Source organism: Apteryx rowi, unplaced genomic scaffold, assembly GCF_003343035.1.
Source record: "Apteryx rowi isolate R43461 unplaced genomic scaffold, aptRow1 scaffold_651, whole genome shotgun sequence".
NCBI lineage: Eukaryota > Metazoa > Chordata > Aves > Apterygiformes > Apterygidae > Apteryx > Apteryx rowi.
In genome coordinates this window covers 230,055-239,238 of record NW_020450929.1, presented here as the reverse complement: position 1 = coordinate 239,238, position 9,184 = coordinate 230,055, and the positions used below count along the sequence as shown (strand labels likewise).

Below are 9,184 nucleotides of genomic sequence, written 5' to 3'. Positions count from 1 at the left end.
GCGGGCGAGCCGCACGGCGCATGCGCGAGGGCGGGCTCGGCGCTGTGTGGGCGGTGCGGCGCATGCGTGCGAGCGGGCCCTGCCGCCGGCCAATGACAGGGCGCATGCGCGAGGGGGCGGGCCCGGCAGGAAGGGGCGTCACGGCGCATGCGTGGGGGGCGGGCGGCATGGCGGAGGGGGCTGCTGCCGCCGCCGCTGCCGCCGCTGAGGGGGAGCCGGAGCCGCTGCGGCTGCGGCGCCTGCGGGGAGAGGGCTTCTTCGAGGTGCCGGCCGGGGACCGGGTGAGTGGGGCTGCGGGGCGTCCCTGGGCTGTTGGGGGTCAGAGGAGGGGTGTCCCTGCGCCTTCGCGGGGGTGGGGAGGTCTGAGGAACCCTTGGGTGGGGGAGCCCTGAGATTTGGGGGGTTGCTGCGTTTTGGGGGGAGGCCGAGGGTGGGGGGTCTCAGGGGTTTTGGGTGGCCCTGGGCATTTGGAGGCTTTGAGGGGGTCCCTGGGCCTTTGCGGGGGGGGGGCTTAGGGTCTGAGGGGGTCTGAGGAGGAGGAGGAGGCGGTATTTTGGGGTGTAAGGCAGAGGAACGATCCATGGGCGTTTGGGGGTTTATGGGCTTTGGGGGGGAAGTGAGGAGGAGGAGGGGTCTCTTGGTTTTGGGGGATATCCGAGGGTGTCTGGGGAAGAGAGGTGTTCCCATGATAAAGACTGGAGATCTGGGGGCTTTTGGGGGGGGATCTGGTAGTCAGAAGAGGAGGGAGTCCTTGGGTCACTGGGTGTGAAAGGTGTCCCTAGATCCGGTGGGTGTCCTGTCTGGAGGCTTGGGTCGTCCCCAGTCTAAGGGTGCTGGCTGCCCCCTGGCAGACTCGTGGGCTGAGGGATCCTGCCTCAGTCGTAGCCCAGGGCAGGAGGCTGGGGCTGTTGCAGAGCATGAGGTTCGCCCTTTGCCAAGGTGGTCTGGGAGCGGGTAGGGCGCTGGGCTCCACGGGTGAGCATAGATCAGACCCATGGGCGTGGGGCACGCTGAGAGATGGCATGTGCTAGGGACAGGGATGTAGCTCCAGCAGTGGCTGGTGGGAACCAGTGGCAGGCTTGGCGTGCTGTCATGGAGCTGTGTACAGAAAGCATCAAAGGAGCCCGCACCATCACCAGCCTCTGGTTAAGCTGAAGTGTCCACGGCCCTTCTGAAACACTGGTTTGTTCCACAAATACCAGAGCAGCACCACTCTACTGCCACTACTAAGCACCTGCCAGATGGTAGCTAGGGCCATGGTTTAACGCGTCGGCGTGCCAGCAAGGTTGGGTCTCAGCAGAAAGGTCATGAGAAACCTCCTAGTGTTGAGGGCTGCCTTGAAGATAGCTCTCACCCTGGGGCAAAACAGGTCTGTGATGCAGCTCTTTGGTTCCAGCTGGGAAGATGCCGGAGCGTGAAAGAGTTCGAGAAGCTAAATCGGATCGGGGAGGGCACCTATGGCATAGTGTGTAAGTGCTGCAGCGGCTGCGCTCTCTGGGCCCTGTCGGAGACGCGTGACCCGCGGCACAGAGGCAGCAGTGTGCCTCCCTGGGTGGAAGGGCTGCGGGGGGGGGGGGGGGGGGGGGGGGGGGCGGGGGGGGGGGGGGGGGGGGGGGGGGGGGGGGGGGGGGGGGGGGTTGCACTGGCTCGTGATAAAGCCAGCGTTTGCCTTCTGGTGCTGAACGTGTGGCCTGTGGTGCTGTTCCAGACCGTGCCCGGGACACGCTGACAGATGAAACCGTGGCGCTGAAGAAGGTGCGGATGGACAACGAGAAAGATGGTAATGAAGGAGCCGGGGAGCCGCTGTTGGGCAGCACCAGCACTGGGGCGGCGGCGGGGGGCTCCTCATCGCGAACAGGAGCGTTTGTGGTCCTGCCGGAGGCGCTTGTGCAGCGTGGCTGTCGCTCTCTGCAGGAATGCCCATCAGCAGCCTGCGGGAGATCACCCTGCTGCTGCAGCTTCGGCACCCCAACATCGTGGAGCTGAAGGAGGTGGTTGTAGGGAACCACCTGGAGAGGTGAGAGCCCCCCCGTCGTCCTCCCATCATCTCCTGCCCTCTCTGTCTGTCAGAAGTGGTAGCTGTTCTCGCCCTGAGCCTCCTCGCAGGGCAAACCTGTGCTGTGAGATCAAGCTGGGACACTACTGCGGTGACAGGGCCAGCGGTGGCTTACCTGACTGTCTTGTCTCCTGCAGTATTTTCCTGGTGATGGGCTACTGTGAGCAGGACCTGGCCAGCCTCCTCGAGAACATGCAGACGCCCTTTTCAGAGACTCAGGTAAAGGTTGGGCCAGGCCGTTGGGAACACCAGCCGTGAGAGGGTGCTGTGACTCCAGCCAAAACGCACTGGCCACCAGCGGGGATTCCCCACACCTCGTGATCCCCTGAAACCTTGTGTTCTTGCTTGGATGGGTTTTATCAGAGCTGGTCAAGTCCTCATTGAAGTAGGAGTTCCTGGGCCACGCAGGGAGCTTGGGCTTAGCTGGCTTTCACATAATATTTTCAGAGCCTTTCCAGGCCAGGTTTTGGGCTGGAGCAAGCGGGCAGGGAAGCAGAGCAGCAGGCTGGGGTGTGGGAGTGCCTCCAGGCAGCCAGCGAGCTATTGCTTGGAGGACACGAGGGACTGATGCAATGACAGAGAGACCCCGCAGACTGCAGAGGACTCTGGGGACCATGTGGCCTTTCACCTTAGGACACCAAAGTGGGTTTAACCTTTCAGGGGTTGATCTGGCTGGTGCTGCTAACGCGAGGGCTTGCTGCTCCTGTCCTCTCTCCCCAGGTGAAGTGTATCATCTTGCAAGTCCTCAAGGGCCTGCAGTACCTTCATGAGAACTACATCATCCACAGGTAGGAGCAGAAGGACAGACATGGTGGGAAAGGGACCACAGGGGGTGGCAGGGAGAACAGATTGACTGGAGGGAGCCTGCCGAGCCTTCAGACTGCTGCGTGATTCTTCAGCTTCCACCCCTGTGTCCTTGGAGCAAGGAGCAGTGTGTGGAGTAGCTCTGGGCCAGGGGAGTGACACAAGTCAGTGCCTTTGACACACAGTGTGGGAGCCCTGGCAAAGCAGGGGTGTCAACAGATGATAAGATTCATTTTTCGTAGCAATCAGTGAGTTCTGGGGCTCTGTACCTCCCCGAGCGCCGAGGAACTGCAGGCGTGGGAGGAACCGCTCTGAAAGAGACGGTGCTGACCAGGCACTTTGTTTCCCGGCAGGGATCTGAAAGTGTCCAACCTGCTCATGACTGATAAAGGCTGCGTGAAGATAGGTGAGCCCGCAGCAGCTGCCTGTCGCTTCTGCTAGCTCAGCTCCTGCTGCGGATGCAGCTGCGGCTCTCCCTCCGCTCGGTGATGCAGGCAGAGCGCGGAGCTTGCCTCCCTCCTGACCTTGACTCTGCTTTTCTGTCGCAGCGGATTTTGGGCTGGCACGTACTTATGGGATGCCACCGAAGCCAATGACCCCTAAAGTTGTCACGCTCTGGTGAGTAGCTGCTAGTTGGTGCAGGGGGCTGAGCTGTGCTGGCTCAGGGTGACTTGGAGCGAGTCCTCGTAGTGCTCCGTGCTGTGGGACCTTCCCTCGCTCGGGCTCCAGCACGGTGCCCTTGAATTGGTGCTTTCCCCTGCGCAGGTACCGAGCACCTGAGCTGCTGCTGGGGATGACGACCCAGACCACCAGCATTGACATGTGGTAAGGGGAGACTGTCAGGTGGTGACAGAGGACACGAGGCGGCCCAAGACTGGCCAGAAGGGTGCTTGGGGGATCAGCAGGAGCCAGGACCACAAACCTGCACCTCCACGGGGCATCGATGGAGGGATTGGCCCTGCTCCTGCTGACTCCTGCGTGTCATCTGCTCCCCAGGGCCGTGGGCTGCATCCTCGCTGAGCTCCTGGCCCACAAGCCGCTGCTGCCAGGCACCTCTGAGATTCACCAAATCGACCTGATTGTGCAGCTGCTGGGAACACCCAACGAAAACATCTGGCCGGTGAGAGCTGTCCCGCACTTGCTGCCTGCCCTGCCTGCCCTCCCCTGCCTCGGCCTCACCCGCTGTCTCCTTCAGGGCTTCTCCAAGCTGCCCCTGGTGAGCCAGTACACCCTGCGGAAGCAGCCCTACAACAACCTCAAGCACAAGTTCCCCTGGCTGTCAGAGGCCGGGCTGCGTCTGCTCAACTTCCTCTTCATGTACGATCCCAAGAAGCGGTAAGAGCCATCCTCAGCTCGGCGTGGGCAGGAGCTGGGGCAGGCAGGGGAGGAAACCTGCCCTCACCCGCTCCTGGGGTCACGTGCGTCACGGATGAGGAACGCGGGGACGGCCCTGTGGGGAAGTGAGTGCTGACTCCTGCTGCCCTCCAAGGACGGTGGGGACTGTTCCCAAAGCTGGGGGCAGGTGAGCCCCTGGGGGCAGGTGCTGGGGGTGGGGATGAGCCTGGTGCAGGGGCTGGCAGGGATGAGCGTGGGCCCCGGTGAGGACTGCGTACGTGGTGGTAGAGCCCAGCCCGCTGTGAGGGCTCGCTGCGGCTCCGCTGAGCTGCCTGGGGGTGACGGGAGGTGGCAGGAGCATTCGGGCTGGGAGCAGCGTCTGCCACAGCGCTCTTGTCCTCCGCAGGGCGACGGCAAAAGACTGCCTGGAGAGCTCCTACTTCAAGGAGAAGCCCCTGCGTAAGTGCCTCCCCCGCCGGCCGGGGCTGCGGTGCTCTGGGCCTGGCTGACCCCCCTCTCCGCCCCGCAGCCTGCGAGCCGGAGCTCATGCCGACCTTCCCCCACCATCGCAACAAGCGAGCAGCCGCCACCACCAGCGCGGGCACGGAGAGCCAGGCGAAGCGCAGCAAGCCCTGAACCGCTGTCCCACGGGAGGGAGCGTCTGCTGCCCCGGGAAGCCGGCGGGAGCCAGCCCTGCCAGGAGGAGGCACGGCGAACTTGAGCGGGGACGGCCGTCGCCGGGGCTGGGCGCAGGCTGCCTGCCCCGCTCTGCCGCCCGCCGGGGGTCTGCACCTGATGCTGCTTGGCACCCGGCTCTCCCCGGCGGAGCGGCACCGGTGCCGTGGGCTCCGTCGCCTCCCCGGCTGCGCTGCCCCAACCCCATCAGCCCCCTGAAGGGACGCGCTAGGGGAGCCTGTCCTAGCTGCCAACACTCCAGGTCCTGCGCTCCGCTCCTGCGTGGAGCTGCTTGTGATGGGAACAGCCACCGGCCGGACAGCTTGGCTGAATTGCCAGCCCCGCGATGGAGCGAAGAGGGCCAGACCGCAATGCGGGAGTGCTGCAGTCAGCCTCCCTCCGCTTAGTGTCGGCTTCCTTGTGCTGCTCCAGATCTGAAGAGGCTGCAGCCTGGGGCGGCGCTGGGAGCTGCAGGCAGATTGCAGCCCTGAGCCTTCCTCCTCCCTGGGGCTGGCAGCGGCAGTGCTGCCTGCCCGGGCTGGGAGAAAGGAGAGCTGGGGCCCTGGGCCTCCCTCGGGTGTGGTAGCGAGATGCGAGGGTGCTGCCTGAGGGCGGGCAGGAGGGAGGGAGGCCTCAGCCCGCGCTCGCTGTGCTGCAGCGAGCCAGCTGTGCGCATGGGGCAACCCCGACCTTGCCTTCAATAAACGCATCTGCAAACAGCGCGGGTGAGGAATGAACTGCTCATCCCCTGGGACCAACCTCCCACTGGGGCCCAGCCGCAGCGCTCGGGCCGGAAGGAAGCTGCGCCCTTACCTGACATCCTGCCTCACAGCTGGGCCCGGAGGAGCCGTGCCTCTGCGCTGCCCTCGCCTGTGCCACCCACCTGCCCAGCCCTGCGCTGCGAAGCAGGGATGAGGACAGCCGCAGGCGCTGCCCCCTTGAAACAGCTTTTAGCTGAGCCTGGCCCCGCTGTCATGGGAGGAGAGCGCTGCTCTTGCAGGGTGATGGGGCTGTGCCCGCTTCCCTTCCCCATCCTGTCGTCCTTTGGCTCCAAGTGAGCTGCTGCTTCCTCCCTGCAGCTGTAAGGGTAGGAGCGCTCCGGCCACTGCTCAGTACAGAGCTGCCTGTGGCGCTGGCGCGGCCTGACACCCACTACGAGGTGGGGGCAAAGCCCTGCCAGGCTCCAGAGGGGTGGTGGCATCAGCCTTGTCCCAGGTGGAGCGTGTCCCAGTGGCCCCCTGGCCCCTGCTGACACCAGCGCAGCTGGTTCCTCCCTGCTCCCTCCCCAGCAGGATGAGACCACCATGCCGTGGGCAGCCGCATTTTACTGAGATGCACTGAGCCGTTTACAGCGGGGAGAGACCAGTCCTGGTGCTGCGGAGCCCGTGACCCGCTGCCTGAGGAGGGGGGGATGTGCTGCCCGGCCTCAGTGCAGGCCCCGCTACCCCGATCATTCGGAGGGAGCGCTGGGGCGAGAGCTTCAGCCTCCTCATCCTCAGGCCCAGCAGCGGCTGCCTGGAGACCCGTGAGCCGCCCAGATCCCCTTCCGGCTGCACAGGAAATCCAGCGCAGCCAGCAGCAGTTCCCCTTAAAGCCGGGCCCGCGGGGGCTGCCCGCCGGCTAGGGCCGGGCGCCGGAGCCGTCGGCCAGCAGCATGTCCACCTCTGTCCTCTGCAGCCAGAGGCGCTGCTGCTTCTCGCTGCGCAGCTCCTGGCCGCGGTGGTGGGTCCGGCAGGCCTGCACGGCCGCGCAGGCGCCGGCGTGCAGCTGCTGGCAGGTGGTGCAGCAGTAGGAAGGCAACGTGCCGCGGCGCAGGCACGAGTGCAGCTGGTAGCAGGGCAGCTCCGGCGCCTCCCCCCTGCTCGCAGGCCGCAGGGCGGTGGGGGGCAAATCCCCGGGCCTGCCGCTCGCCAGGGGCTGCTGCGGCTCCCCCGGCGCAGCCCCGCTGCCCGGGCCCAGCACGGGGTGGTTTGCTGCCCGGCTCAGGGTGGGGGCAGGAGGGCAGCAGCGGGAGCTCACCTGGGGGCTGCCGCTCCCCGTGGCCATGGCATCGTGGGAGCCACCGGCCGCGCCGAGCTCCTGCTCCAGGAAGAGGAGAGAGGTGTCTGGATTGGCGTTGCCCTCGGCAGGGAGCAGCTCCTGCCCCAGCTCACCATGTCCCGTGAGGTCCCAGCCCCTCCTGGGCACGTCCTGAGCACCCCGCGGCCCAGCTGGCTCCCTCCACAGCCTGGCGCGCTGCTTCCGCGGGCTGGATCCAGGCAGCGGCGAGGGGGCTGCGTCCTGCCGGCCTCCCGTGGGGCCGGCATCCTCGGGGCCCGCCGGCGGCTCCCGGTACAGATCCACGCAGTCACCGCAGCTGGCCCCAGCGTCGCGCCGCAGCGCCAGTCGCCGCAGCGCCTCCACGCAGGCCTCCGCGCCGCCGGCGAGCCGCCGTGCCTCCAGCAGGTCTTGGGCGCACACCCGGCACGGCCGCAGCCGCAGCACCGCCTCCGCCAGGATCTCGCACTCCAGCCGGCAGGCGAAGAAGCCGCAGGCGGCAGCGACGAGCTCGGGCCCCGGGGGCGGCCGGGAGACGGTGAGATGGTGCTCGTCCCTCCTCACGTAGCCCAGCCGGGCGAAGCTCCGCGCGAGCTCAGCCTCGGGGAGCGCCGCTCGCAGCCAGTGCACGTACGCCCCCGAGAAGGTCTGCGAGGAGAGGGGGGGGGCATGGCTGCAGCGCCCGCCCCGTGTTGTGCCCTGCATGCCTCCGCCCTCCCGGCTCCCTGCACCCCGACTCCCCCCCCTTAATGCAGCCGCCCACGAGCCACAAACACGGGCAGTTCGGCTGGCCCCAGCCCCGATTCCCCAGGCACGGCCAAGCTCCCCACCTTGATGGTGCCGAACTCCTTGCGCCAGGGGAAGAGGTAGAGGTTGACGGCCGCCAGCTCCAGCACCTCGAAGGCAGCGGCCAGGCCCCGGAGCGCCTGGCCTAGGTCGCTGCGGCCCCGCAGGCCGCTGGCCAGGAGGGCCCCGGCGTCGTCCTGCAGGGCCCGGAGCAGCGCTGGGTCGTCCCGCAGGCGCTGGCGGAGCGTCTCCCCGAAGGAGGCGTCGGAGCAGGTCCCGGCGCGGCCCCTCCGGAAGTCCCGCTCCAGGCAGCGCCGGTACTCCTGCCGCAACGCCGCGCCGGAGCACATCCTGGGGGAGGCAGCGGAGCGGCCTCAGCCCCACCGGCCTCCTCCGGCCTCACCGCGGCAGCCAGCGCTGCCTGGCACCCTGTGTGCTGGCACCCTGCAGCCTGCACCCAGGTCTTGTGCGTAGCATCCTGCACCTAAGCCCAGCACCCCGCTCCCACCGGTGGCCTTGACACCCTGTGCCCAGGCCTGGCACCCTGCTCCTGCCCGCAGCCTCAGCACCCCGAACCCCAGCTCTACATATGCCACGGCCTTTGCACCCTGCACCCAGCACCCTGCAAAGGGCTCAGCACCCCGCGCCCCGCTCCTGGGCCTGCACCCTGCATCTCTGCGCCCCCCCCCCGCCCCGGGTACCGCCGCACTCAGCGCTCAGCCCCGCACCGCCGCCCCTCCCCGGCACCCCGCACCCGGCCGCGGCCCCCGCTCCCCGGTGCCGGCCGCGGGGACCCGGGGGGAACCCCGGCGGGGGCGTGGCGCGGGAATCCCCACCAGCAGGAGGCGTGGCCTAGGGACCCCCCGCAGCAGAGGGCGTGGCCTAAGGACCCCCCTCACCTGCCGGCGCGGCTCCCCGCGGTGCTGCAGCGGCGCCTCTTCCGCTTCTCCCGCGCCCCGCCCCCTTCGGGCGGTGACGTGTGCGGGGCGATCCCAAATGCCACGCCCCCCCGATGGGCGGGGCCAGGCCCGGCGCACCGCCCCCTCCCCCGCGCCGACAGCGCCCCCGCGCGGGCGGGAGGAGCAGCGGCGCCACCGGGGCGGCACCGGCACCGGCGAGCTGACCCGGGGCAACCGGGAGCAGGCAACCACCGGGCCCCAGGGAGCGCCGGGGCAGCGTGGCCAGGGTCCCACCCCCTCCGCGGCTGGGGTCCCCACCCCCGTCCCGGAGTGCCCCCATCCCGGTAGCCCCCCCAGGGCTGGCACCGGCGCCCCCCGCCCCGGTCCCGGGGCAGCCCGTGCCCCCCGTCCCCAGCGCGCTGCAGCGGAGGCCGCGGGCAGGCACCTTTATTCGTTGCTGCCCGCCGCTGCCGCCGCGGGACCCCCGGGGGCTCAGCCCCGCGGCCCCTCTGGTGCTGCGCCGCGGCCGCCGGGCACCGGGGGAAGGCTGCCGGCCGAGGGCCCCGGCGGCTCCCCCCATCCCGGCAGTTCC

General features: G+C 68.3%; 2 protein-coding genes across 6 annotated transcripts; one reads left to right on the top strand and one right to left on the bottom strand.

Moving 5' to 3' along the window:
• Positions 1 to 161: 161 nt before the first annotated feature.
• CDK10 (cyclin dependent kinase 10) lies at positions 162 to 5,592 on the top strand. Of its 4 annotated transcripts, XM_026084853.1 has the most exons (13): positions 162 to 281; positions 1,397 to 1,469; positions 1,709 to 1,780; positions 1,915 to 2,017; positions 2,194 to 2,275; positions 2,777 to 2,844; positions 3,214 to 3,266; positions 3,409 to 3,478; positions 3,626 to 3,685; positions 3,857 to 3,980; positions 4,056 to 4,195; positions 4,602 to 4,654; positions 4,725 to 5,592. In XM_026084853.1, exons 1-13 carry the CDS (start codon positions 168 to 170, stop codon positions 4,829 to 4,831), a joined length of 1,119 nt encoding a protein of 372 aa, XP_025940638.1. In that variant the 5' UTR covers positions 162 to 167; the 3' UTR covers positions 4,832 to 5,592. The 4 variants fall into 4 exon arrangements, with proteins under 4 accessions (XP_025940638.1, XP_025940639.1, XP_025940637.1 ...); XM_026084854.1 differs by lacking the exon at positions 3,626 to 3,685; XM_026084852.1 differs by having other exon boundaries at positions 3,857 to 4,195.
• Positions 5,593 to 6,177: 585 nt separating this feature from the next.
• On the bottom strand, positions 6,178 to 9,173 carry SPATA2L (spermatogenesis associated 2 like). 2 transcript variants are annotated; one of them, XM_026084850.1, is made up of 3 exons: positions 9,038 to 9,173; positions 7,738 to 8,044; positions 6,178 to 7,555 (listed from the first exon to the last, which is right to left on the bottom strand). In XM_026084850.1, the coding sequence occupies exons 2-3, from the start codon at positions 8,041 to 8,043 to the stop codon at positions 6,491 to 6,493; spliced, it is 1,371 nt and encodes a 456-aa protein (XP_025940635.1). In that variant the 5' UTR covers position 8,044; positions 9,038 to 9,173; the 3' UTR covers positions 6,178 to 6,490. The 2 variants fall into 2 exon arrangements, with proteins under 2 accessions (XP_025940635.1, XP_025940634.1); XM_026084849.1 differs by lacking the exon at positions 9,038 to 9,173 and adding an exon at positions 8,593 to 8,639.
• Positions 9,174 to 9,184: the final 11 nt, after the last annotated feature.

What these genes read in the sequence shown, in the direction of transcription:
- CDK10 (XM_026084852.1), top strand. Translation starts at nt 168, where the DNA reads ATGGCGGAGGGGGCTGCTGCCGCCGCCGCTGCCGCCGCTGAGGGGGAG. An exon ending in GATGGACAACGAGAAAGATG is followed by an intron (nt 1,781 to 1,914) that starts GTAATGAAGGAG and finishes CGCTCTCTGCAG; the next exon opens with GAATGCCCATCAGCAGCCTG. An exon ending in GAGAACTACATCATCCACAG is followed by an intron (nt 2,845 to 3,213) that starts GTAGGAGCAGAA and finishes GTTTCCCGGCAG; the next exon opens with GGATCTGAAAGTGTCCAACC.
- SPATA2L (XM_026084850.1), bottom strand. Translation starts at nt 8,043, where the DNA reads ATGTGCTCCGGCGCGGCGTTGCGGCAGGAGTACCGGCGCTGCCTGGAG. An exon ending in AGGAGTTCGGCACCATCAAG is followed by an intron (nt 7,556 to 7,737) that starts GTGGGGAGCTTG and finishes CTCTCCTCGCAG; the next exon opens with ACCTTCTCGGGGGCGTACGT.